This window comes from Phyllostomus hastatus, unplaced genomic scaffold (assembly GCF_019186645.2).
Source record: "Phyllostomus hastatus isolate PE091 unplaced genomic scaffold, TTU_PhHast_1.1 phas_contig_210, whole genome shotgun sequence".
Lineage (NCBI taxonomy): Eukaryota > Metazoa > Chordata > Mammalia > Chiroptera > Phyllostomidae > Phyllostomus > Phyllostomus hastatus.
The window spans coordinates 30,145,117-30,173,093 of NW_025333737.1; the positions used below are offsets into that span (position 1 = coordinate 30,145,117).

The 27,977-nt window shown below is 54.6% G+C and overlaps 2 protein-coding genes across 2 annotated transcripts; both read right to left on the reverse strand.

Moving 5' to 3' along the window:
- Positions 1-533: 533 nt before the first annotated feature.
- LOC123817190 (keratin, type I cuticular Ha7-like) lies at positions 534-11,123 on the reverse strand. Its single transcript, XM_045836745.1, has 9 exons — positions 10,969-11,123; positions 9,460-9,488; positions 3,658-3,962; positions 3,387-3,469; positions 2,468-2,624; positions 1,960-2,121; positions 1,740-1,865; positions 1,043-1,263; positions 534-642 (listed from the first exon to the last, which is right to left on the reverse strand). Exons 1-9 carry the CDS (start codon positions 11,121-11,123, stop codon positions 534-536), a joined length of 1,347 nt encoding a protein of 448 aa, XP_045692701.1.
- A 5,784-nt stretch (positions 11,124-16,907) lies between these two features.
- KRT32 (keratin 32) lies at positions 16,908-23,574 on the reverse strand. The gene is made up of 7 exons (XM_045836746.1): positions 23,107-23,574; positions 22,338-22,420; positions 22,021-22,177; positions 20,597-20,758; positions 20,391-20,516; positions 19,440-19,660; positions 16,908-17,293 (listed from the first exon to the last, which is right to left on the reverse strand). Exons 1-7 carry the CDS (start codon positions 23,572-23,574, stop codon positions 17,164-17,166), a joined length of 1,347 nt encoding a protein of 448 aa, XP_045692702.1. The 3' UTR covers positions 16,908-17,163.
- Positions 23,575-27,977: the final 4,403 nt, after the last annotated feature.

Genomic DNA, 27,977 nt, shown 5'->3' on the forward strand with positions numbered 1-27,977 from the left:
TCGCCAGCCTATGGGGATCACCGGGCAAGGTAAAGGCACTTCCAATGTCAGCAGAGGGCCGTCGGTCATCCCGAGGCTCAGGCCCCAGTGCCCCAGAGGGACCCTGACAGCAACACGTCAGGGCCAGTAACCACCCAAGGTCTTGAGGGCCCGGGCACTTTATCACAACCACATGCAGCCAAACACAGGAAGGAGAGCACTTGATACGGGAAGGTTTATTCACCATTTAATACAGGAGCCCAATTACATTTTTAGAGATTCTGAAGCACTGGAGTAGAACCAAAATTCCAGAAGAGAGACTGGGACAAGAAGAACAATAGTTTAAGTGCAAGAAAATACCACACTGGGGGAAAAAAAGAAAACGGCCTAAGGCACAAACAGGAAGCCACTACTCAGAAGTATCGCTGCCCTTGGATTCAGTGAAACAGCCTTCAGCGGGTCTAGTGCTTCTAGAAGACTGAGCAAGGTGAGGGCAGTCCCAGCCCCGGTGCGAACAGCTCCAACCTCCTGCATTGGGACTCGGGCCCTCAGAATCAGCTCCCAGTGCAGGCTCTGCAGGCTGAGGGAGGCCCACAGGCTGGCGGGGGACAGCTGGGACGAAGGGTGCAGGAGGCCGGTGTAGAGCAGGGATTGCAGGGGAGTCTGAGGGAGACAGGGAAGGAAGAGTTAGACACGAGAAATACAAAGACACCCCAGTGGTGAGGACAGAGAAGCTCGGACCACAATGGTGAAGGGCAGGCCTGCTGCAAACAAACCACGCAGCCCAGCGGAACCTCCTCCGCCAGCCCCTCTTCCACACTCAGCTGTAGCTTTCCATGTCCAGGTGCCCCCCAGGGGGACGTGGCCAAGGGACCCGGCTACCATCCATGTACCAGTCTATCAACGATACAGCGCACACACACCAGCAATGGTCAATGAGTCCCTGAGTGAGGCCCGTTCCTTAGAATGAGCTCTCCTTCCACGAGCACACACACCGGTTATCACTGAGGAATCTGGCAGTCAGGAACGTGGCTTGGCCAGAAACTGCCTAGGTCACACTCACTTGCAGTCCTCGCTCTCCAGCAGGCCTCGGTACGTGGCAATCTCGCACTCCAGCTGCGCCTTCGTGTCCAGCAGCACCTGGTACTCCTGGTTCTGCCGCTCCAGGTCAGCCCGGATCTCGGCCAGCTGCTCCTCCACGGTGCTGATCAGGCTCTGCATCTGGGCCAGCTCAGTGCCGTAGCGGCCCTCGGCCTCACACAGGGAGTTCTGCAGACAGTCCTTCTGCAGTGGGGAGTGGTGGGGAGAGAGGCCCAGGGGACAAAAAGTTCAGGAGTGAAAATCGGGGCCGAACTCACCAGGCAGGAGGCTACGTCCAAGCAGTCACCGGGCATTCCCGGAGCTCCGGAGAAATCGCTGTCAGGGTGACCGTGCGTTTGTGCACACACAAAACAAATCTAACTTGAACTGTGTCATGTCCCCTCTGACATCCCAAGTACTTGACATGAAGTGGAAACCCAGTAAGATCTCACAAAACGAGTGCCTAGGCCCCCACCCCTTACTCTGAAGAAGTGGAATTCACTTTTCATAGGAACCATTTTTCTGGGTCCAACCAGCCTTTATGGCAAGTCCCCTCTGCCAGGGAGAGGGACCCAGACGGAGCTCTAACTGAATGTTAATGGAACCGATTGGGCAGACTGCTCAGAGGTGCCGCCAGCAGGCCACGGCTGGGTGCGGTGAGGGTGAAGGAAGACCCGTACCAGGTTGTGCTGGGCCTGGCGCTCCACCTGCAGGGCATTCACCGTGCATCTCAGATCCAGGATCTCCGACTGGCAGCACTGTAGCTCCTCAGAGCAGGACATGGCCTGCAGGCTGATGCCCTCCGACTGAAGCACAGTGGATCAAACCACACAGATCAGCTCCCTGACTCACACGGAAGCCGGGCTCCCCTGTCCCCCCTCCTCTGCAGCCCCGCCTCACCTGGGCTTGGAACCACTGCTCCACATCCTGGCGGTTGGTCTCCACCATGGCCTCGTACCGGCACCGCATCTCCTCCAGCACCCTGCTCAGATCCACGGAGGGCTCGGTGTCCAGCTCAATGCGGAGCTTGTCTCCCAGCTGGCACTTCAGAGTGTTCACTTCCTGCAGGGACAGAAGAACCCGCACCCTCTGTGAGAAAAGGGCTTCTGACAGAGCACACAGCATCTGCACCCCTCCCCTGACAAGCAGTATGAGGGGCAACCCCACATTCGCGCTGATGTGGAAGGTTCCTGGGGCCCGTGGGAGGAGCGCCCCTGGAGACCTTCCTAAACGCACAAGGCAACCCTTCAGAAAAGAACCTGCCACATCCCACAGAGTCAGCCTGACTCAGGCCCCGATCGGCCCAGGATCCCGATGCCAGTGGAACCCAGGTTCTCATCCTAGAGCCACGGCATTAGGTGGGGAAATGCTCCCTTTTCCGCCCAGTGTCCTCCCCGCTGGACCAGACCTGCTCATGGCTGCTCCTGAGGCAGAGCTGCTCCTGCTTCAGGGACTCCTGCTGGGCCTCCAGGTCGGCCTTGGCCAGGCTCAGGTCATCCAGGAGCTTGTGCATCCCGCACATGTCCGCCTCCACCAGCAGGCGCAGGGAGTGCTCGCTCTCGTGCCTTCCGTCGCAAGAGACGCACGGTCAACAGGGTGCCCACGGGAGCCCCTCTCGGCCGACCCCCGTTCCCACCTCCTCACGGCCTTGGATCCTCATTCGTTCGCTGAGCTCAGTCCCTGGACTCGGAGAGGAATTCCATGCAGCCCCTCTTCTCAAAGGGGCCGTGGTCTAGTGAAGCAGTCACGCGGTTATAATTTTACCACTGTGCGTTGAAGCAACTGTGGTTCAGAGAGGTTAACTGACTTGCCTGAGATCGTGTATCTTAGGACTCAGTACAGGGCTCACGCCCTTGCATGGGCTATTGTTACGTAGGATAAGCAACAGCGGGGGGAGTGGACCTTGATTTGCTCCCTTATTCGTTATGTCGGGCTATTTGGTCATCTCTCATCCTTATTTAGTGGAAATGCCTGGTATCTGAGGTTCTTCGTACTTAAATCGGGACCCTGCCCCAGCTGATCTGTGAAATTCAACGGCTGTCCTTACTCAGTTTACTCTGGACATCTTACTTTGCTCTTGGGTAATGAGCTCAGGCAGCCTTGTCTTCCATTTCTGGGAATAAATGAAGTAGGAGGAATACTAGGCTACGCTATGCATGCTTGGCTTCGTAGTGTTTTTTCTCCTCCACCTTCTGTGAGGTTTCTTAAGTTAGGAATTTAGGGAGCAAGAAACGGAACAGTAACCCACTCATTCAACGAACATGTAGACATTGGGACTCAGGTGGAGGAAGAAGGAGCTACTCGGGCCTTCTTCAGCCCTTACTCACTTGATTTTAAAGTCATCCGCGGCCAGCTTGGCGTTGTCAATTTGGGTCACCAGCCTGGCGTTCTCGGCCTTGCTGCACAGGATCTGGGAAAAGCCAAGAAGACCGTTCACACACAAACATCACACTCTGGGCTCAGCCCTGCACATGTCATCCACACTCCTGCTCCGGAAAACCCAAAAACCGAAAGCTCTTTGAGCCTTCAGTGGTGTTTGCCTGCGATGCCCTCTGCCTCCCCCAGACCCAGCACACCTCAGGCTGCTGCGAACCTCACCTTCTGCTGGAGCTCCTCGATGGTCTGGAAGTAGCACTGGTAGTTGGGGCACACGGTGGTCTCGTGGCACTTGCTCCACTCCCGGATCTTGGTCTCCAGCTCCGCGTTCTCCTGCTCCAGCTGCCGCACCTTCTGCAGGTAGTTGGCCAGGCGGTCGTTCAGGAACTGCATGGTCTCCTTCTCGTGCCCGTTCAGGACGCCTTCACCGTGGGCCCCACAGATTCCGATGTTGCCAGGAATGTGGCAGGTTCCTGGCAAGGGGCAAGCGGTGTGGCAGCTTTGGGGCAGACAGAGGTTGGGTCGGCCCAGAGAGGTCGTCCCCACACGGACACGGTTGGCATGTGCCAGGGTGGCCAAGAGGCCCAGGGAGGCATTCTGGTCTTCTACCCCAAGCTGGTCCTCCATGTCAGTAAGGGGGACACACACATTTCTTTCTCCAGGAGTCTTGGTGCTGTCCAGAGGCCGGCATGAGCTGACGCAGAAGGGAACCATGGTGTGGGCGGAGGCTACACAGGAGTTTCAGAGCAGCTGGAAAGACCAAGAGTCTGAGTCTGCAAACCCCCTTCCCTCCGAGGCCTTTTATACCTCGTGCCAGGTGGGTGTTGGCCCAGTGCTTTGACCTCTCGGCCTTGGTTCTCGGCCTGTCGTTGTGGCGTCATCCTGTTACTCAGCTGTTGAGTTTACCATCGGGAGTTCCTCGCCTCATTAAAGGAACGCCGATGATCTGAGGTGCCTCTTGGCTCTTTGATATCGGGTTGTCTGATGGCGGGAGATCAGATGTTTTTACTATAGTCCCAAGAACAAAATTCCTGTTAGCCATCAGATGTTTACACCTTGACCGGGGGTTGGCCCACCTTGTTGATTTTCCCGCTCTAAGGCATGACTCTTCCAACTGGTCATGGGAGCAGCAGGAGAGATAAACCCCTATGAGTACCGTGGTCCTCTCTGGGTTAAGACTCAACCAGCCCTCCCTGTCCTGGTTCCTGGTTAGTAGCTGTTATGATTTGGTTTATTCGTAAGTTCTACATCTTTCTTTGTTCAGTTGTTTGCATTTCAGACTCACTTGAGGGGCAATAAGATTTCAGTAAGCCCATTTATCCAGCATGCACCTCCTGGCCCATCCTAAACGTGGGGCACTGTGCCCCACACCTGATGTGAAGTCCATCAGGAAGCAGCCACCACTTGGGTGGGCACGGGTGTCTGAGAGGCTCATCAGTGTGAGGGAGACCCTGCAAACCATGCCTGACCTGGACCAAGAAAGGTGAGCTCAGGAAGTCAGAAACAAACCAAAATGAACAATAATCTTTTTAATCCCAAGTAAGAATTTGGCCATGAAACTCAAACATTGGGTTATCAGAGTCACTGCAGGTCCTCTTCCTGCCTTACTTCTTTGATTCTAAAGTCTGTTATGGAACACCTACAGCATGTACGTGTTAGGGGATGGATCAATGATATTGTTTGATTGTTCTCACCATTTCCTGCGAGGTGTGTATTATTATCTTACTTCTAGAAGAGAAAGAAAGAAGTAGGCACCCAGGACCAGAGGTGTGAAGTCATTTTCCTAAGACCAACCCCCTTGTAAAGTGGCCAGGCCTGATCTCAGGTTCAGTTTCTTTGGACTCCGGAGCCTATCCTTGTTCTCGTCAACTTGACCCCCAGCCCACCCCCCACCCCACCCCCCGCTAGGAGGAGAACAACTGTGTCGTTGCCAGAACAAAGAAGGACTAAAAGGTCAACAAACTGGGCAAATCATTGAAATTAAGAGACAAAGCAAGAATCTGGCATCCTATGTCATTTCTCTTCGTGCCTCAGAAAATACAGACGTGAGGGCGCCAAAGCAGTAGGGCAGGGTTTCCCCAAGGGCCACACAGGGAGAGGCCCGGGAGAAAGTTCTATTTCCAAAATTCTTGCACTACAGCCCACTCCCTACTAGCTCTCGGTACCAGGGAACCAAGATAGCTAACTGGTAGAGTTCCAAAGTCTTCTCTCAAAATGTGTAGCAGGTGGTAGTCAGGCTCCTAAGACTGAACTTGACCTAATGCGGAGTACGATCTCCCCCCAAAATGGTAAGAAAATGGATATTTGCCAGTGCTTTGAGCATTGAGCAAAAACTGGACAGACCTCTCTGTAGGGACCAGCTGTGCTTAGGTGAAACACAGGCCATTGGAGTTCTATCAAAAAGAAAGACAGAATTTGACTCTGTCCAGATTGGGTTTTCAAGGAATGGTAACTGGTAGTCAGCTTTGGCCTAAGGTTACTCAGCGCTTATCCGTGAATAACCCTTTATAGACACTGTAATTAGAAGACACCACCAGGCCAGGCCAGGCCACCCCATCCTTCAGAGGCCTCTGGGTGCAATCTGCATAGGTTTCATCTTCAGACACCCCTTTGCTACCCTCCCCAGCTCATCCATAGGAACAAGCTTCTCTGTGAACTGGAGAACTTGACTTTCAAAGTTGTTTCTTTTGACTTGCTAAATAGAATTCCTCTTCTGACCTTATTCTCTGGCAGGATTTGTTCATCAGCCAAAGTCCACAATTTCTTCCATCTCAACATAAATAGCACTTCTTACTTTGTAGCATCACCGCTGAAGCTTTATATGTTTGCATGATGCTCCCCTCTACTGAAGCTCCATTATGGTCCTGGCTCGGCTTCTATCGAGTATGCTGTTTTGCATAATGACACTGATGTTGCATGTCCCTTTGTAAGCTCGCTTGTTTCTACTGATTTGCATTTTCCTCAGATGAGTTTGCAGTGAGGATCTTTGCCCTCCTACCTAGGACCGCCTTCCTTCCCAGCCCTTAAAAAGAGTCCCTGTGGCCCTTGGTGATCAAACATGAGCCAGGTTCAATGACAAGAAGTGGCGAGGACAGAGCAAGAGATAGATGGGACCCTTCAGCCTGCACACACGAAGTTCTCTGGACCGATTCCGACTTCAGAAACTCCAGTCTCCAGAGGCAGGAAGTCTACTGTAGACGGAAGTGAGGAACTGTGGTCCCGGGATGCTGTTTTCAAACACGGTGTTTTACCTGTGAGTGTATCTCAACCAATGGGAGAGAAAGGTATGAAGTTGCAGGCTAGTGCCTGAAAATTGTGTCTAACCCGTAGCCTACCGTGTCTACGCTGCAGGACAGTGAATGGGAGCCTCCAGGGGCCTGTGCTCTGTATGGGAACAGCACCCGTCACACACTGCAGTGCATGCGAAGACTGAAGACAGCTCCCCTGTATAGAGCCTCCTACTGCCATGTGTCCTCGGTGTTAGGAAACAGTGCCAAAGAAAACCATAAAGACTCTTAGGAAGAGAGGTGGAGCACACCAATTTATTATTCTAGGTATGCAGCTCTTGAAGCTTTGATGAGTAGAAAAGGCACCTTTTCTTCCAAATTAGATAGGATTTCTACCACCTGGTTTCTTCGATCCAGCCCCATAGCCCATGATTACTCACGGATCAGTGTTATTTCCCCACCTCCTGGGACATGCTCTAGACACTAGAAGTGCATCTCCCAAAGACACAGTCCCTGCCTCAGCGTGGGGCAGACGTCTGTGACAAACTCCACACTGGGCCTGTGTGGGTGGCGCCACACTCCCCCCGAGGTCTTCAGACTTGTTGCCATTTCCTTCCCATTACCCTCTCGGTGGCCCAAGAGCAGATCAAAGTTGAAACTAGTTTTCCTTTGCAACTATCCAAAGAAAACACTCCTGTTTCTTTCTTCTTTAGTCTCACACTCACAGCACTTCCAGCACTGGATAGACTGGATGGGCTTTCCACACACCAAGCCTGCTGATTCTCCGTGACACCTTCTGAATGTCTATAATTCCAACATTATCAGCCTGGAGTTCGTGTCAGGTCCCACAGGTTAAGGGCTCAGCCCCACAAAACCGTCCCCCTCTTCAGACGCCTGTTGCAATTCCCAGGTTGTCACTGGTACTTCTGACTGACTGGCTGTGAATTAGGGTTCCCATAAGCCCCTCTTTGGGTTCAATACTTTGGTAGAATGTCTCATAGAACTCAGGGGATCATTTCCTTACATTCGCCATTTTACTAAAAAGGACATAATAAAAGATACAGATGAACAGCCAGATGAGGAGATGTATAAGGCAAGACATGGGGGAAGGTGCTGGAATTTTTATGGGGGCTATCACACAGGCATGCTCCTTCATTACCTCAGTCTTCAGTCCTCTTCCTGGAGCACGGGAACGGGTGGAAAGTTCCAAACTTCTAACTATAGCGTGGTCTTTATCTCGCGACCAGGCCCCACCTAGGACCCCGCCAAGAGTGGCCTCACTAGAACAAACGGCAGTCCTATCACCCAGGAAGCTCCATGAGATTGAGGAGCTCTGAGTCAGGAACCAGGGACAAAGACCAAGCAAATATTAGAACAAAGGATGCTGCTGGAGTTCTTATCACTTAAGAAATTACAAGGGTGTTGGGAGCTCTGTGCCAGGAACCGGGGACAGACATCCACACACGCATTTTCTATCACTTCACAGCAGTGCAAATGGAAAACACCAAAGATCTCCATTTCTGAGCTGTCTAACCTCAACTAAGTTACTTAATCTTGAAATGCACTCATTCCCTCCCCCTCCCCCCCGCCACCACCACGAACATTCCAGTAATATTCACACACAGGGCTGCGGGTAAGAGTGAAAGCTCCCGGTCAGGTGGCGAGGGGCGGGGGTAGACCTGCCCACATAACGCCCAGCACACAGTAGGCACTTAAGAAATGTCAGCTGCCTTCCTCTTCAGGGTCTCCAAACTTCACTGTCGTCCCCTTTTAAAAGCTTAGTGTTTTCAGAATAAATAAACACAGGGTGGGGCAAAAGTAGGTTTACAGTTGTTTGCATGGAGAATGATACCGTAATGGATAAGCCAAGAGTAAACTCTGTGTTTCGCGTGCTCACAACTGTAAGCCCCCTGTCGCCCCACCCTGTACATAAAGGCGTGCTCTCTGTCGAGCCCAATGTAGCTCCACCAGTTTATTTTTTATTTGGTTGTTTGTGCTTTAGGCGTCATATCCAAAAAAATCACTGCTGAGACCCACGTCAAGGAGACTTCATCTTTTTTTTAATTTTTTATTTTTTTATTTTATTTTAATTATTGTTCAAGTACAGTTTTCTGTCCTTTACTCCCATCCCAGCCCACCCACCCAGCCCTCCCCACCTTCCTCCCATTTCCACCCCCCCTAGTTTTTGTCCATGTGTCCTTTATACTTGTTCCTGCAAACCCTTCCCTTTTTCCCCTGAAATCCCCTCCCCTCTCCCCTCTGGTCACTGTCAGACTGTTCTCTATTTCAGTGTCTTTGATTATATTTTGCTTGTTTGTTTGTTTTGTTGTTTAGGTTCCTGTTAAAGGTGAGATCATATGGTATTTGTCTTTCACTGCCTGGCTTATTTCGCTTAGCATAATGCTTTCCAGCTCCATCCACACTGTTGCAAAGGGTAGGAGCTCCTTCTTTCTTCCTGCTGTATAGAATTCCATTGTGTAAATGTACCATAGTTTTTTGATCCATTCATTTACTGATGGGCACCTAGGTTGCTTCCAGCACTGGGCTATTATAAATTGTGCTGCTATGAACATTGGGGTGCATAGGTTCTTTTGGATTGGTGTTTCAGGGTTCTTAGGATGTAATCCCAGCAGTGGAATTGCTAGGTCAAAAGGCAGGTTCATTTTTAGTTTTCTGAGAAAATTCCATTCTGTTTTCCATAGTGGTTGTACCAGTCTGCAATCCCACCAACAGTGCACTAGGGTTCCCTTTTCTCCACAACCTCAAGGAGACTTTATCTTATGTGTTCTTCTAGGAGTTTTGCAGTTTCGGGTCTTACAGTTAAGTCTGCAGTTAAGTGGGACAGGCTGATCTCTGTGACAGCGCAAACCCGGGTGGGTGGGGTTCCATGTCTCGTTCTGCCATTGATGTGTGTGGAAGGGGAGCAGACCACACAGGTCGGGGTTGAGCCGCAATGGGGCAGATGGTGGGAGGCGCCTCGTCCGGGGCCCCTGCCAGCAGAGCCTTGCCCGTGACCCTGGGCCTGGTCCACTTGACCTCGCTGTGCCTCCTCATCCACTTCCTCATGGGCACCCACTCAGCGGTTAAGGGGCCCCTCATCACAGCTCAGCAGCTTATCGGCTCGGTGACTTTAGGCTCAGCTACTAACTCCTTGAAGCTTAACATCTTTTCACCTAAGAAATGGAAATAGTGGTTCTATCGGCCTCATAGAACCGTTGTAAGGATGGAGCGGACCCAAGCACACAGGTTCAGCCAACATCAGATGCCCAGGAAGCTCTCCATGAAGGTGCATTTGTTCCTAGATAGAATAGAAACCGTAATCTTCACCTCGGAGGGTGAAGATTGGGCAGGTTGGAAGGAATAAAGCTGAGGAACTTCCCCGCCCACCCTGGCCATCTAGTGGAACCAACGGTGAGATCAGAGACACGGTGCCCGCAGCTGTCAGCAGTCGAAAAGGAGTCTGTGGAAACACCGTGCGGAGAGGCCGGACGTGCCCGCTGAACACCAGCACCGAAAAGAAAACACCAAATGAATGGGATTAATTTGCTTTCCCAAATGAAGTTAGGTGTTTCATCCTTCTCACCGCCTTGTACAGAACGGGGGTCCCAAAGCAGAACAGAGAGGTGAAAATGCCATAGGAGATGTTCAGATATGGGGCTGGGGGTTATTCCCAGGGGGCTAACCTGTGGGGTCACCTCTAGAAGGCTCCCAGGAGGTGGTGACAGCTCACCCGGCTGGGAAGCCAGCTAGAATTTGGACGTGCGACGATGGGAAAGATACCATCACCTCTGTGAGCAGTGTTGTGGGGGTGGCCAAGCATTGGAGCAGAAGGACAGGCGGTGTGAAGAAGATTTGAAAGGCGTGAGCTACAGGAAGTGAGGATCAGGGCACGGTGGCCTTGAATGCCGAGGTAAAGCGTGCAGCTTCACTCCCTAGGCAGCGTGTGCTCCACGGCGCCTGGAACAGTGACTGGAACAGCGGCTTGCCCATAGCCAAGGCTCCCTCAACTACCGAATGAATGCCAGCATGTCCTTGAATAAGGCAGATCTGGATCATGAAGGAGTGAACCCACATCCTGATCAGAGGCCTCTCGTCCCAGTCATCAGCCGTGGTGCTGGTCAAATAGAGCCAGGTGTAAGACCAGGTGGTCGGGCGTCTGACACCCAAGTTCATTTCTGGCTAATGCAGTGCATCCCCATGAACATTTATGGACCATCATCCCCCGCCCCAGGCAACCCCTCCATTTCTCTTACACCAGTACTCGCCCCTCTGTCCCTGCCATGGGGGCCAGAGCCCCAGGACTCGCCTTCCCTTTTGTGGCCGCTCTTCGATGCTCTCAGAGTGTGGGCAGCCCTTGGAGCGCACGTCGGGGAGCTGCCTTTGGCTCCACTGCTGGGTCTCAGCCCCCAGCCCCCCATTCCCCTGCTGCAGCTGCTGTGCCTTCTGCAGGCAGTAGACCATTTAGGAGCTGCCTGATCTCTTCCTTGTGGCCACTGAGGAGCTTTCACAGAGCCAGTTACAGGTGCCTGTGTTAGGAGGGAGCAAGCTGGGGGAGCGCTAGAAGGGCCGGGCTGGACTAGCCATGAACCACAGGCTCTGGGAAGATGGCTACCAGATTGGATGCTCTCTTTCAGGTGGGCCCTGTGTGGTGCCGGAGGCTGGACAGCCCCTGGGCACACAGTTCCTCTGGCAGCTGCTTGCCACAGCCCTCCTGGAGCCAGGAGCCTTCAGATGGACTTCACAGAGCTTGCTTGAAGAGCCACAGGTTTTGCTACAGCTGGAAGCCACGGCCCTCGAAAGCTGAGCTGCAGGTTGGTTACCGGGGCCAAGCACTCAAGCATGAGAGTGCTTGCCTGCCCAGACCATGTAGCTCCCCGCTGAGGGCGTGGGTGCAATCTGCAGGCTTCCCCCATGATGTCCGCATGTCCACTGCCATCAGGTCAGCCAACAGTCAGTTATTCGGTCTCCACAAGGAGCACCCCACCTCCTAAAAGAGAGAGGTGACTGCTTTTGGGCTCCTCGTTACTGCCCTCTTGCCAAAAGGGATGTTTCGTGTTATCTCTTTAAAGACACGCCATTGAGAAATTCTGCTCCCTAAGGGACCATCTAATGTCTCTCTGGAGTGTCGTGGCCTTAAAGACACAGCAGTCCTCTTGAAGAGGTAGAGCTCACTGAGCGTGGGGCCCTCTCGTCTCAGGGCAGGAGTCCCAGAGAGACTGGGCACAGAATGAAGGGGCACTAAGGTGTTAGAACTAAACTCCAAGTGCCAGTTCAACCCCTTCCTGCTTCAGCTGCAGAGGAGAGAGGGGCTGTGAGCTCCTCGGGGTGCAGAGCAAGGCAGCCACAGGCCCAGGCTGGGACCCGGGGCTCCTGACTCCATCACACCCTCCCTCCTGTGCATCAGACCTTTTCTATCAAAACGCCAAATGGTAAATAGTTTAGGCTTTGCAGGCCAGACAGTCTCTTCACTCTCAGGCAGCTCAGCCCTGGCCCTGTGGGGCAGGACCGGCACAGACAATGTGAAAGTGATGGGCGTGGCTGCGTTCCAGTAGAATGTATTGACCAACACAAGCAGCGACGGGGGTTGGCCTGTGAGCAGAGGTTTGCTGACCGCCACTCCGCAAACCAGAGAACTGGGCCTGGAAACTGGATCCCTCAGAGCGCGAGGGGAGAGCTTGCGTCCGCCCTGCACGCTGCCAGGGGGAGGGCAGCACCCAGGTGGGCTCCGGAACTGAACTCAGGGTCTCCAAGACTGTCCCCTGCACTTTACCGAGGCATTTTTTTAAAAGCTTTTATTTATTTATTTTTAGAGGGAAGGGAGGGAGAAAGAGAGAGAGAAACATCCATGTGTGGTTGCTAGGGGCCATGGCCTGCAACCCAGGCATGTGCCCTGACTGGGAATCGAACCTGCGATGCTTTGGTTCGTAGCCCACGCTCAATCCACTGAGCTATGCCAGCCAGAGCTTACTGAGGCATTTAGACCAGGACCAGAAGTCTAGCCAGAGGTTCTGGGACCTTGGAGCAAAGCAAAGTTGCCTGTGTGTTTCTATTGTCTCTGTTGATGCTGCTGCTGCTGCTGCTGTGGTTTCTGAAACTAGAGCTTCACGTGGATCAGAAAAGTGACTCAGCTGCCACGGCCATTGGGAAGACAGGGGCACTTATTGCCAAAGCAGATTTCCCTTAACCAACCTTGTATCAAGCGCTTGCCACATACTGGCATCATGACAGGTCTTTCAGAGGTATTCCATCCCACCGACCCTCGGGAGGAGGTAGAATGACCCCTGTTTCCAAAGGGAAAAGGGAGACTGAGATGCACAGGGGTCAGGGGTCTGCCCGGACTGCACAGTGTGGCCACAGTAGAACTGGGGTTCCAGCCCAGGCACGGGGAGTTTCTAGCACAGCAAGATGCTGCCCCATGTGCCTGGTTACTCACTCACGGCTGAGGGCGAGGACCGTTCGCAAATAAATGTCTCTCAACCGATGGTTCACAAAGATAAGACGCCCAGTGATCTCGGGAACTTTCTGTTTAGCGAAATTGAGATGAAATACGAATTGCATTCGTATGCTAACATGTGTGAAACTTAAAGACAATTATTTTATTGTTGATGATCTCCCAGTTATCACCTGGCATGCCCTTTTTCGATCAGGCTGGGAAAGCCTCCCCGGTATTCTGGGGGTGGGGGGTGGGGCGCCCATTCAGTGCGCTTCAGTCCGCAGGCGCAGTCTCCCTGTTGCTGTGTCCCGCTCCCCTGGGCCGTTCTCTCTGGGAGCCTTGCCCTCTGGCTGGGCTTCCTGGAGGCCGCTCTGTCCCCACTCCCGCCTCAGAAGAGGGCCTCACCCTCAGATGGTGAGGGGCAGGCATGAGTCCCAGGCCCTTCAATGGCTTCAGGGAAAGTTGTGCCTTTGAATCCCAGGTTCCTCCTTTCCCAGTCCCGTTCGAGGAGGGCCCTGCTGTCTGTGGGAGTTTCTCCCACACATCAAATAGGCCAGCGGTTTTATGACTCCGCCACAGCCCTGTCTGAGCTCTCCTGTAAACCGGGGTTAATTAAAGCCAAATGCTTTGATATGAAGACGCAGTTCCTTTGAGAATCCCCCGTACGTGTAGCACTGGGTCCAGTTTCCAGAAGGTCCGGGTGCCGGTGGACATATTTCCCGAAGTCTATGCCCGAGGCGTCCTCATCCAGCAAATAAGAGAGATGCGCTCGGCAGGAGGATAGCTCAGGAGGTCTCTAGCTCGGAGGTACCGTCCAAACACCAAAGAGGGTGCCCATCCATGCCCAGCAGGGGGCGGCACTCCTGGCCCTGGACTGTGGGGCTTGGTTTCACATAAAAAGCTTTAACGGGTGTTTGAGTGGTCAGACAGGTCTCGGCAAGTCGGAGTCACACACAGGTGTGGGAACAGGGGCCAGGTCGGGCTGGACAACCTGTGCTGGGGCAAAGGAGCCTGCAGGAGTCGGCATCTGGTCCAGGGGCCTGGACCCCGCCCCCCCCCGCCCCCCCCTCCGCCCCGTCCTGGAAGTCCTGCGTGATTGCTCCCGCCGCAGCTCCGGCCACAGCCTGAGGTCTGCGCTCTTCCTGAGCCAAAGGTGCAAAGAATAAGGAGATTCTGAGGTTGGAGGTTGCTCATTGTTATTTGAAAGGGAACTATACTCCCAGGGAAGAATTGCAGCATCTCAGAGAAAATGTCTCTCTCCTCAGGGCGGTGAAAGATGGGGAAAGAGGAAATATTTATTAGCCTGAAAGAATAACAAGCCTTGGTGCTTGGAGAAAGCATAACAAACTCGGAGAGACCCGCTAGGCTTGGCATCGGAAGACCTGGCTCCAGTCCCCACCTGTCGGCTGTGTGTCCGTGAGCACATTTTTCCATCGGTCTGGGCCTCCGGAATCCCCGTCTGGAACGGGGCGGGAGAGGCGGGGCCAGATCCTCGGGAAGGTCCCTCTTGACTCTGACAGTCTGGCCTGGCACCATCCAACACACTTTCTACAATAACAAAAACATTCCCCATCCGCACTGCCCAGCATGGTACCACGAACCACACACGAAGGTGCTGAGCACTTGAAATGATGTGGCTGGTGCCACTGAGGAGCTGAACTTCTCCGCTTGACTTCGTTTTATTTCACTAGACATTCAGTAGCCCCGTGTAGTTAGCAGCTGCCTCATTGGACCGAGTGGGCCTAGGATTCTGGAACCAAAGATTTAGTTCTGCTCAGTCGCTTGTGGTTGTCAAGCTAAGCACATTCTAGACCATTGCACAGGAATTGAAGGGAAGCACCGCTGGTTTGTACTCAGAACACGCAGGTAGCCAGAAGCACCCCCACCTGACGCCACACTTTGGCATTTCAGCTCACCAAAATTTTGCGCGTGCGCGCGCGCACACACACACACACACACACACACACCAGGAACCATAGCTGTGTGTGTGTGTGTGTCTCCAGTCAGGCTCACGACTCTGTCTGCCAGGCTTGTAGACTCATGTCCAAACAGCCCCAGGCGGCTTCAGGATCCAATCCATTTCTCGTAATTTCTTGGCAAGTCCAGAGGGCAGATCCTTAATGAAAACATCACCTCAGCTCATTAAGGAAGATTAGAGTATAGATTTGGAGGGTGAGGTGCAAAAAGGTGCCCCAGATTCCTGCTCCCGGCTTTCTCCTCTCTATCTGCCATTGCCCAGCTGGGTCCTGCACTGAGTCCCTCCAATTGCTCCCTTGTTTTCCCATTGCCACTGTCATTGCCTTAGCTGAGGTCCCTCCCAGCCTCTTCCGCACCATTCATCAGCTTCCTCGCTGCCTCTCCGCCCCCCCCCCGCCCCGTTCACACTCCTTTGGGAAACTTGCTAAAACATACCGCCCCTCATGTCACCCTAGGCCCTGCAGCAGCCCCCCCCTCCATTGCCTGCAGGAGGGAGTCCAGGCTCTTTTGGGGGTAACCGAGGCCCCCCACGGTCTGACACCTTCCTACCATGTCAGCTTTATTTCTACCAGTCTTGCCCAGGAACCTGCTGCTCCAGCCAGCAGGGCCAGCCCAGGACCCCAGGCAGGACCCCGGCTTTCCCGCAGACCCCGCTCAGCTGTACCCCTCTGTGACTCCGCAGACATCCCCCCTTGACCTTCCAGGTCGGTCTCAAAGGCCACCACCAGCTCCATGAAGCCTCCTCTGCTCCCCCAGCACTTTCTTCCAGACTTTGTCAGTGTGTACATTCTTTCTGGGTAGGAATCCAGCAGTGTAGCACAGTGGTTAGAATAATGCTCCAGCAGAAGCAGGTAGACCTGGGTCCAAATCCTTGTCCTTGCCTGTAACTTGGGGCAACTAACGAAACCATTCTCTGCACCTCAGTCCCCCACCTCTAAGACGGACATGATTCCTTCCCTACAAGGTGGCCATGAAAACCACACAGGTTCATCTGTGTAATGTGCTCAACGCAATACGGGGGGCAAGTGAGTGCTCGGTAAGTGGTGGGATGGATTTCATTCATTGTCATTCATCAGCAGGCCCTTACTGAGGAAGGAGTGGGGCCCACACACATCGGTCTTAGCTCCCTCTCTGCTGAGAAGTGCCTGGACGCTGGGGATCACTTGCACGGGTGGTGTTCCCTCGACCCAGCTGGAGTTTGCAAGTGGCCAGGACTTGGAACGTGAACTGGGGAAGCATCTCCGGAGGCTGAAGGCCTGAGTGTGAGTCCTGGGTCCCCCGATGACTAACTGTGTGAACTTGAGCAAGTGTCTTTCTTCACCTCTCTGGGTCCCAGTTCCCTCATTTGTAAAATGAGTGAAATAGGGGTCCCTTTGCCACAGGTTGTTACAAGGATTAAATGGGGCATTTACGAGGTGGCGGGGGACCCTCACCTGGGTTAACCAGCCTGACACAGAGCCTACCCCCACTCCCTCAGGCAGTCAGCGAGGACGTTATGAAAGAATGGTCCCTTTATACCAGCTGCAGTGAGGCTCAGGGGCGGGGCCATCACTGCAACATTCTCACTCACAGTTGTCTGGCCGGGGCTCCTGGCATAATTACCTCCCTCCTCTTTTTCTGTTTTTATTACTTGGCTCTGAACCAACTGCCTGGTCCTGACTGGTTTCTGGCATGTGGGCCTTTTTGGAAAATGCCTCTTGACCCTCTATGGAAGCAGAGGGGCATAAAACAGGCACAGAATCTGGCCCCATTCCTCTTGATGACAACGCAGCAGTGGTATTGGCTGGCGGAGAGAGCATCGTGAATGACACACAGAGGACGTTGGCAGCGCCGCTGGATGAGGCTTTATTGGCCAGCTGACTGAGAACACGTGCTCTTGGGGCGGCAGGGAACCAGGAACATCAGCAGAGACAATTAGCTCATGGAAAAGAGAGAGGCCGTTTCTAAGCATTGGGGGGCCGGGGCTTCCTTGCTGGCCATGCTGGCCCAGGTCTCTCAGTGGGCGGCCGCTGAACCGAGGCCAGGCTCGGCCTGCGGAGGCGCCAGCTGCCCAGCTCCGGTCCCTCCGGCATCCACCGGCACGGAAGGACTTCAGTAGCGGGTCTGGGGACAGGGCACGCAAGGCACACAGACGGTGTGGGGCACGCAGACGGTGTGGGGCACGGCCGGGGCGGGCACGCAGGGGACACACGAGGGCGTGGAGCACGGGTTACAGGGCAACCTGCGGAAGAAGGGCACAGGGAGGGGCTGAAGCAGCGGAGGGGGCCACACGCGCAGCCGGTTCTGCCCCCCGTGCTGCCGCCCAAATTCGCCTACCGCTCACCTGGTTCCAGCCTTCGTCATCTTCACCTGTGTGACCCCCGTGGCCACCTACCTGGTCTCCCAGCCCTACTCCTGCCTGCCCCTTCTAACCATTGCCAACGTGGTAGCCAGAGTGAGCTCCTACAAACACAAATCTAATCACCTCCCTCCTCTGCCTAAGACCTTCAGTGGCTGCCATTTAAACTCAGGATACAGAGCAGCTTCCTTGCCCTCGAGGGCCACATCCTCCTTGAAGCCCCCCTGGATCTCCGTATCAGACCCCCCTCCCCACCATGGTACCCTGTGGCTCCTTCCAGAGTGATCTGTGGTGGTTCTATTATGATCTCTCTCCCCACTGGGCAGTGAGGTCAGCAGCCGTGGACGTGTGCCCACCTGCACACCTGGCCCAGAGCAGGCACTTAATAAGAAGGTATTGAAAAGGATGAGTTCATCGATGAACAGAGAAGAAACATGTGGCAGAAGGAAACAGGATGATCTCAGGCTCCGACAGGTGTGGGCTCGGAACCAGAAGCAACGCACTGGCTGCCGGACGGACAACAAGGAGCCCAGGACCACCTCCAGCGTGAAATGTGTTTCGTTTGACGGGCACTATATTGTTTTTTTTTTAATTTGCTAAAGATATTTGAAATTCGAGAGAATTTAACATTGACAGAAATCCAGACTCCCAGCTTCCCTTGCACAGTCAGCAGACGCAGCGACACCGCTGCTCTCCTGTGACGGGAGCGGCCCCGAGGGGCGGCACCACGCTGACTGGACAAGGCCCCGTGAGCCATGTCACACATGCATGCTGACAGCCCGGTCCTTGAAAACCATTTGACTTGGCAACAAGAATCTAAATGGCAGAGAAGCAAAGTTGAATGGAGAATAAGAAACCGCCTGTAACAGGCCCTGGCTGGTGTGGCTCAGTGGATTGAGCACCAGCCTGTGACCCAAAGGGTCACAGGTTTGATTCCCGGTCAGGGCACATGCCTGGGTTGCCGGCCAAGTCCCTGTTTGGGGGGGCGCAAGAGGCAAAACAATTGCTCTGTCTCTCACACATCAGTGTTTCCCTCCCTCTCTTCCTCCCTGCCTTCCCCTCTCTAAAAATAAATAAAATCTTAAAAAAAAAAAAAAAAGAAACCGTCTATCACCGTGATCAGCCCACGGGTGTCCACAGCCCAGGGGTGTCCTACTGATTCTGCCTGCTCGGCGGCTGGTGGCTGACGCCGCCTCTCACCTGATCCGGACCCTCCCTGCCGCCTGGTGTGTATGCCAGGCCAGGACCTCCCAACAGCGCCCTGCCTGCTCCTCCTCCCTGTCCTCAGCCCTCCCCACGGCCACCTGCGTCATCCTCCTGAGGGGCAGCTTTGAGTTCTCAAGGACTCGGTCAAGAAACGTCTACTGAGCACCTACTATGTGCCAGGTGCAGGGGATAAAAATATGTTATATTGTCTCTGCACTCCAGGTGTTTGTTTACCCTCCAGTGGGGGAGATCGGCAGTGAAGCAAATGCTATCCTTTCCTCCTCAAAAAAAAAAAACAGCAAGGCCTCGCAATGGCGTACTAAAAAAGCCCTCCCTCTCCAGCATGGTCTCCACGGTTCCCCACGAGTGGGCCCCAGCTGAGCTCGCCTGCCGCCCTCCCCGCCCCAGGTCATCCCAGGAAGCCACTTAATTGTCCTCCCAGGTGCCGAGAACATGTCCCCCCAGCACGGCCTCCAGTGGCCTGTCTGCCTGCCTCTCTGAACAGATGGGAATCAGCTTGAGAGCAGATGCCTTATCATCATCCATCTCGGTCTTGCCCCTGGCGCCTGGCACACGCTGGGCACTTGGAGGGAGTTTGTTCACTTGGAATGGAGCGGAACGCTCGCCAATGGGCCAGGTTTAGGGCCAGGTTTAGGGCCAGGAAAGGCGGCTTGAATACCTGCCCTTCTTCAGATCTTATCAGCTTCCTAATCGATTCTTAACCACACCAGAGCTCTACCTTCTGGGTAGATCCAGTTGCTTCCGACGGCTTCCCCAGGCCTCCCACACATCTCCCCGTGCAGCCTCAGCCAGGCCCACGCACCTGCAGTCCTCGCTCTCCAGCAGGCCCCGGTACGTGTTGATCTCACACTCCAGCCGGGCCCGCACGTCCAGCAGCACCTGGTACTCCTGGTTCTGCCGCTCCAGGTCACTCCTGATCTCCGCCAGCTGGGACTCCACGTTGGTGATCAGGCACTGTATCTGGGCCAGCTGGGCGCTGTAGCGGGCCTCGGTCTCCGTCAGCGTGTTCTCCAGCGAGTCCCTCTAAGGCAGAAGGAAAGACTGTGAGGAACAGGTCTAATTTTCATGGCCTGATTCGGGAAGACCCTGAAAGAGCCCAGTTGCTCTTTGGGTCTGGGCATGACCTCTCCCTACCTAAGTCCCTGTGGAAATGAAAGCCCAGGAAGGTCAAGGGATTCATTCACGGTTAAGCAGTTAGTAAGCAACAGATCAGGGTTTGAACACAGATCCGTGTGACCCTGAATCCCTTATTCCTCCTTCAACCTTAGACTGGCTTCGGGCTTCGGACCTGGGGCCTGCCAGGCCCCTTCCCTGCAGCATTATTTAGAACAATGGTCTGTTGCCCCGGCTGTATGTTAGAGCCATGCAGGAGCTTTGGAAGAAACACCCAGGCCCAGGCCCCACCTCCAGAGGCTCTGATTTCATTCTTCTGGGGAGGAACCTGGGCATGGGGTTTTTTTTAAATCTCCACTGGTCGGGTGGAGAAGCATGGGCTTGGAAGGGCGGACTAAGCAGAGAACAAGCATTCTGGGGAGTCATGTTTGACAGTGACCACTTGACCCACGCTAGATTGGAAATGCCCATTTTGTCTTCAAGCTGGATCTTGAGAGAAACCTCCCTCCAGGAGAGGGCAGCTGGGCATCCTCAGGGGCTGAACCTGGGCCCCCCTCCTCCTTCCTGGATGCCCGCACCTGCGCTTGGTGTCACCTGGGAGCCAGAGCTGGGGGACAGGTGCCCCCCCAGTGGCACTCACCAGGCTGTGCTGGGCCTGCAGCTCGATCTCCAGCGTGTTGACCGTCCGTCTCAGGTCAATGATGTCTGACTGGTAGGTCTGCAGCTGCTCAGAGCTCGTGGTCACCTGCTGGTTGAGCTCCTCCATCTGCAGTGGGGGAGATGGAAGCATCTGGGGGTGCCTTCTCGGGGACACCGCGGGGGCCGGCCCACCCGCGACAGGCCCACCTGCATGTTGAACCACTGCTCCACATCCCTGCGGTTGGTCTCCACCACCGTCTCGTACTGACACCGCATCTCTTCCAGCATCCTGTTCAGGTCCACGGGGGGCGCGGCGTCCACCTCAATGTTAAGGCGGTCCCCAAGCTGGCCTCGGAGGGCATTGACTTCCTGAAAAGGAACGAGAGCCCCAGGGAGTTGCAGTATCCAAGCTCACCTCCCGAGGCGACGTGCAAAGACAGAACACAAAATGCTCAAGATCTCCACCTTTAACAGGGCCCTTTGGGGAGCACAGTGTGCCCTGTGGTACCCCAAAGGCCTTCCAGGGCCAACCGGACACCCTCCTCGTGGGAGAAGCACTCCAGCTACACACTTCCTGTCAGTTTGGCAGAAGCCAAGAGCGGCATCAGGGTGTGTCTGATCCATGTGAGCAAACGTGGGGAGCCTGTGCCCCTGTGTCCCTGCCCACCCTTCCCACCCGTGTTCATCTGGGAAGGGGGGCAGCAGACGCCTGGCCTCGCTTGGTTCGAGGCCAGATCAGAGCAGGCACCTCCGCGGGTTTGGCTGTCAGAGAAAAGAAGTTGTCACCGAGACCCTGGCGTGCGCGATAAGCCTCATTAGTGGTTTCTTGGTTCGGGTCCCAGTTCTCTGATTAGGTGGGATGAGTCAGGCACCGTAGGGCACTTGGCAAATGCGTGGTGCCTGATTGTTACTTTACACTCAGGCCTAAAGAAACCCAGCCAGGATTCAGAGGCACTTGTTCTTTCAAATCCCAAGTCAAGAGGTTGAGAGTCAACCCAGGGAAAGAGAAAAAAAAAACAGCAGAGCTGGGGTGGGCGTCGCAGCACACAGGTGCCCAGGGTGGAGGGAATTCCCCTCCACAGACCTGTGGGGAAAGTCCGAAAGTAAAGGGGTGACCTATGGCTTCTGGACGAAGTATATTACATGCAAATAGAAGAGACAAGGGTGACGAGGGTGGGGGCAGAAAAAAGAGGGACACCAGGACAGCTCGACTCTCCCTGAGAAGACACGGGGGTCACGCCAGCAGTCCAGCCTCACAGAGGTGGCCAGGTGTGGGTTCCAGAGCCTGACGCCCCTGGGGCTCCCGAGCACCACTCTCCCCTGAAACTCGGCTCTCGTGAGAAAAACAAATGCAGCGAGAAAGCATTTGGCAGTCGTGCCAGTCCAGGAAATGCAGAGAGAGGATCGCCAGCCTTTCTGAGCACTGAGCAAGGGACATTCAGTTCTCGTGCAATGCTCACAGCGCCCCTTCCTGATGGTGCTGTGCCCAGGGCACCGACGGGGAGGCTCAGGAAGGTTACCTACATCAGGCATGGGCACAGAATCAGTACGTGGCAGGCCTGGGGATTTCAGTCCGAGTATCTCTGGCCCAAACCCCACATTCTTCCCGCATTCTGGTTTCCAGCGCTCACCTCCTCGTGGTTCTTCTTCAAGCAGAGCAGCTCCTCCTTCAGGGACTCCACCTGCGCCTCCAGGTCGGCCTTGCACAGGGTCAGCTCGTCCAGGACCCTGCGCAGGCTGTTGGTGTCGCCCTCCACCAACTGCCGCAGGGCCAGCTCCGTCTCATACCTGCAGGGGACAGGGTCAGCAGCAAGGGGTGAGACGGAACACAGGACTCAGGGGAGACCTTGAACTGCTGGCGCTCTGCCAACTCCCCGTGAAATCAACGGGAAGCTGCTGGAAGCCAGGGCCAGGAGAGAAGGCAGCCCCGTCCCCTGGGCACACTCACTTGGTCCTGAAGTCATCGGCGGCCAGCTTGGCATTATCGATGTGCACGACCATCCTGGCGTTCTCCGCCTTGGTGCACAGGACCTGCAGGCCGGAGCACACAGAGGGGTCCGTCCAGGACAAGAAGAAGGATAAAGAACCCGAGTGAGGAGACGATGTAGCCAGTGGAACACAGCAACCTTGCACCCATCCCTGCAGAAGCCCCTCCTCCCTGGAACACGGCGGGTTACTTAGTGAACTGCCGGTGTTTGGAAACATGGGATTTATTTTTTTAAGCCCCTGCGTCTTCACAAATCCAAACGCCCCATTTTGGATTCAATGACCAATAGGGAAGGGAAGACTCTCTGGAGGTCAGAAGTCATTCCGGTAACAGAGGAGGGTCCTTAACAAGCACTAACATTTACTGAAAACGCCCCGTGTTCCAGGGGCCGCACTAAGCACTTCACCTGCATCCAGTCACGGAACCCCCTTGGCAGCCCCTTTAGGTAAGGACCGCTGTTATCCCCATTCCACAGATGGGGAAATGGAGGCCTAGGGAAGGGAAGGAACCCCCCAAAGTCATGCCATGAATCAGGGGCAGAACTGACACCACATCCCGGGCCTCTTTCCGCAGTCAGGGCCCTGGCTGCGCGCTCACACTATGAGACAATTCTATGCCCCAGGGAAGTATCTTTCCCATGCACGTAGCTAAGTACATGATGAGATTCCAATCCGGAACGGCAGCCCTTCCGGCCGCCTTCCCAGTGAGACCGGTCACCACTTGCCCTCACCTTCTGCTGGAGCTCCTCAATGGTCCTGAAGTAAGACTGGTAGTCAGGACACATGATAGGCGCTTGGGACTGGCAAGCCTCTTGGATCTTGCTCTCCAGGTTGGCGTTCTCCTGCTCCAGCTGGCGCACCTTCTCCAGGTAGTTGGCCAGCCGGTCGTTCAGGAACTGCATGGTCTCCTTCTCGTGGCCATTGAAGGTCCCTTCACAGTACCAGCCGCAGGGACCCATGGGGCTGGAGATGCCACCGGATGGCCGGCAGCTGCTGGGTCGGCAGGAGCTGGACACGTAGGTCTTGGGGAAGCAGCTGGCCGGCCGGTAGGTGGTGGGCATGCAGACGGAAGGTGCACAGGTCGCGGGCTGGCAGACGTAACTCGGGCACAGCTCCGGCCGGCAGCTCATGCTGCCGGAGCAGACGGAGGAGGGCCGCGCGCCGCCCTTGACAGAGGCAGGTGAGCAGGCGGATGTCATGTCGGGGAGGCCCTTTCTCCTCAGCTGCCTGGATCACCAGCACCTGCAGACCCCATCCCGTCCGGGCCCTTTTATACCCTTGGAGTGAGGGGGTTTACGCTAGAAAGTCATCAGGGGGTGGTGTTGATGTTTAGGCTCAGCCTCAGAGGAAGCTGCCAATTAATTTGTAATTTAGTTTCCAATAAGGAGTTCCTTTCCTCATAAAAGAGGCCAAGCGTGTCATTTGGCTAAAGCAGGACTCTGGGCTCCTGTCATTGATCACCAGGGGAAAGCTTCCGGACACATCTTCAAAGGATGGACTGCACGCCTGGGGCCTCATTACCAGGGCGGAGCCGCCAGGAGACCACGGTGCCCCCAGTGGCCTTGCCCACCGCGCCCCCGCCCACCCCGGCCCTGGGAAAGGCCACCGCGCTGTGGGGCAGCAGCCGCTCCTTTGAACGTGGGAGGAGGCCCGGCCCCTCGGGGAGGAAGTGTGTGGGTGACAGCCCTGGGCCAACACCGGCAGTGGCCGAAACCCCCGGGAGGTAGGAAAGAGCCTCTTAGGCTTCTGGGCACGATTCATCTTCCTACCCACGTGGAGAATGTATACCTGCGAGGAGGGAGCAAACTCAGGACGCAGACAGAAAGCCTAAGAACCGGGGAGTCTTTTCAGCGGGACGCTGTTGGGAAAGAGAGGTGAGAGAAGGCCACTGGTGGAAAAGATGTTCAGCGTCATGACCATCTCTGGGAGGCGGATGCCCTGTCTTCACCGCCTCTGGGTCCTCCCCCTGGGTTCCCCCTGCTCCATGGACAGAGTTGTCAGGTTCAATTACTTGTTGAGACTGAGGCCGGCCGGGCTGGGACAGGCTCTACCTGCACTGTTCGCAGTGGGGGACAGGGTCCACTTCGGGACTCAGAGGACGGAGGCGGTGCGAAGCAGCCCCCTGGAGAAGTGACACTTTGCAGCCCCGGACGAGCTAAGCCAGGAGATCGGGAGCAGGTGACCCCAATTACAGAAGCCTTGGGCATTCCTCAAGAAAGCGACGGGCAAGACCGGTGCTTTTCGGTCCTTGCCTGCAACGCTTGCCCACTCACACGCTGCATGTTCAATGTGTGCGTTGTATAGACACATCTTACTTATTCATCTTCTCAGCGTAATGTTGGAATATAAGCACTTGTCTTATTTTGCATGTACTGTTTCTATTGCTTCAGAAAAGTCAAGGTAGAGATGTTACCTTCTACCTTCCTGTGTGACCTTGGGGAAGCCGCTCTACCTCTCTGGGCCTCATGCAAACTGAAAGGGTTAGATTGAACTATCTCTCCGTGTGATTCCCAGCCCCTTTGTCTGGATTAACTGTTTAGGGACGACAGTGGAATCAGGTGGGCAGAGGTGTGGAGGCAATCCCAGCTGCGCGGAAGGAGTGAGACTCATCAGACCAGGTTTCTGAATCATAACCAACACATATGGAACGCATACAGGTGCCTAGCACCATGATGGGCGCTTGGCATTCATTTGCCTCTTAAACCATCACCTTAAAAAACTAGAAGGTGATTAGTATTATAATAAGGGGCGGCAATGGTTCTCGAAGTGTGGTCTCCAGAGCGACAGCATCAACATCCCTCGGGAACGTGTTGGAAATGCAGTTTCTCAAGTTCACCCCAGACCAGCGGAGGCAGAAACCCTGAGGGTGGGGCCCAGCCACCTGTGTCTAACAGGTCCTCCAGGCAGCTTTGAGAACAGCTGGAGTATAAGGAGAGGTGTATCTTAACACCTGCCACCAGAATTCCTCTTGCAGAAAAAATAAAAATCTTTACTTGAAAAAACACATTAAGGAGTTTTGGGGATAAAAGATGAACCCCCCAAGTACTTTGATGTTGGCTGGCAAGGCAGGAGAGGGAGAGAGAGGAGGAGAGGCTGAAGTTCCCAGGACAGTCATGGCAGGAAGCGGTGAGAGGCCAGGGGGACAGGGGCTGGGAGGACAGGCACCAGGGAGGTGCTAAGAGGCTGTGCACTGGGATGCAGTCCCACCCCATGGTCCCCAAGACATCTGGCAGCAAAGCCCACTATACACAGTAAAGGAGAGCGGAGTGTTCAAAGCTGCAGCAGAGCAGGGTCCCAGCCAACATGCCCGAGCTGGGTCCATTTCACAGGGAAGAAGTGGGGGGCGGGAAAGGCCACTCCAGGGCGAGAGGGTGCACCCAGGTCTACCTGGACCCAAGGACTTTCCACTGTACCCCAGCCTCTCTGAGGCCAACGCAAACTATCGAACACACGCATTTAATAGAAAAATGGGAGGCTTAGAAAGGAAAGTGATGCAGATAAAGCCAAGAACATGGGGTGGGGGGGACAAGAAAGAAATACCAGTGAGCGTTTGGGGCCAAAGAGGTCTAGGATGAAGGACCCATTTAAACAAACAAAGGGCAGATAGGATGCATGTCAGGTTCCGGCCCCAGACGGCCCCCTTCTTCCCACTGTTTGAAAAAACAGAAAAATGACCCCACGGAAAAGACCTGCGAAAACCGAATTTAGGTAGTTCTACCGTCCAAACAGCCAGTTTGCCCACGTGCTCATACACGTAGAAACTTCCATCGGTTTCTATTTAGTGCCTGGTCATTAAATAAAAGCAGAAGAATCACCAGACATTGGAAGTTTTCCGACATTAAGAACAGAGACAAAACAAGCAAACAAACAAAACAATGAAGAGGAATTTAGGGGGGAACAAAAATAATGCAGACTCTAAAATGATCTGTTAAGACATCTATGCACATATTTTTTATAACCTCGGAGAGAAGTATAGCAGTTACATCCTTGAAACAAGAACCGGGTGTTATAAAAGAGGAACAGAACATAAGAACAGAGCTCTTCGGAGTTAAATATATGACAGCTGCAATTAAAAACGTAGTACAGATGTTTGAAATGGAAGGAGGAGTGGGGACGCCAGGACCAAGAATAGTCAAAAGTACAACGTGGGAACCAGGTCGTACAAAGGTCTCCGCCAGAGCTGCCCTGAGCACCCAAACTCCCAGCTGTCTTGCCAAAAGCACCCTCAACCCCGACTGCACCTTGGAACCACGTGGGGAGCTTTTAAAAGCCCCAACACCAGGCCATAATCCAGACCAACTAAAGTCAAGATTTCAGGATTTCAGACCAGTCATCCATATACTTTAAAGTTCTCCAGGTCCTTCCAATGTGCAGCCAGGACTGAGGACCTCTGGCCAAATGCAAACAGCTTTACAGTTCAAAAACACAAGCAAATAACATAGATAGTCATTCAAGGCAGGACCTGGCTAGCTCCATCTTGGAGGGCGTTAGTGTGGATTTGAAAGGGGCTTGTATGACAAAGAACATGGTAAAGAGGAAGACTGTGTCTTGTGTAAAACAGTGAGCACAGGCCCCTGTGTTATACAGAGTGTGCATTACCGCTTGCTGGCTGTAGCTCCTCCCGCCGGCTTTGCTCTAAGTCAGAATTGGCTAAAAAGTCATGTAACTACTGATTCACGTTAGCTGGCCCGGTGTGCCCTGGACATTGCCGCTTAGAAGGAGACCTCAGACATGAAACCTAAGCAGGCCGAGATGGATGCCCACCGCCAGAGCATCCAGGCATCCAGCTAGAATAACGACTCCACACACTGACCCATTTTCAAACGCTCAGCGTGAGCCTGGCGTAGCCGGAGGGACCTGACAACACAGTCAACACCACGATCTCATGTATGATGACGGAACTGAGCCCCGCCCCTGCTGAAGGTCTCCCAGGTAGTGGGTGGAGCCAAGCGGTGAGCTCGGGCCAGTCCGACCCACGTCAGGAGCCCACGTTCACCGTTCTAACGCCCTGGCCCCTCCGGCTGGCCTCCTCCCACCACTGAGTTAGGGAGGAAAAGAGGCAGAGAGCGGGCTCCTCCCTGTCCCACCCCCAGGCCCCCGTCTGACGAGGGTCAGTCCTGCCCAGGCACCTAACACGCCGACTGGCCGGGAAGGTGCTCAGTGGGGGGTGTTGAATGAACTGCATGATCCTGAGACCAGCACCCTCTTTGGGTGTCTGGGCCTCCGCTGAACTGGCCAAGGTGTCCACCAAGCCCGGAACAGAGGTGATGCCGAGCGGCAGGAAGGAGAGGGCTGGGAGAAGCCAAAGCCCCGGGCCTCCGTTCCCGGGGCGCTGGAAAGGGGAGGATTCTAACGCTGAATCAGGGCAAACTACACTGGGTGCCCCTAAGAAGTGAGGTCCTAGGGTGACCTAGCACCTTCCCCAATCTGTTTTCCACTCTGGACGTGGTTATGACTCTCAGCACTACCGAGGCTCCTTAGCATGTGTTCTTGGCATCTTCAAAAGAGCCCACGGCCATCTGGGGGCAACCTGCCTTCCTTCCCATTTTGGAAAGTCTCACCATCATCCTTCCGCATTTCCCATCGGAACGTGGTGTGTGCC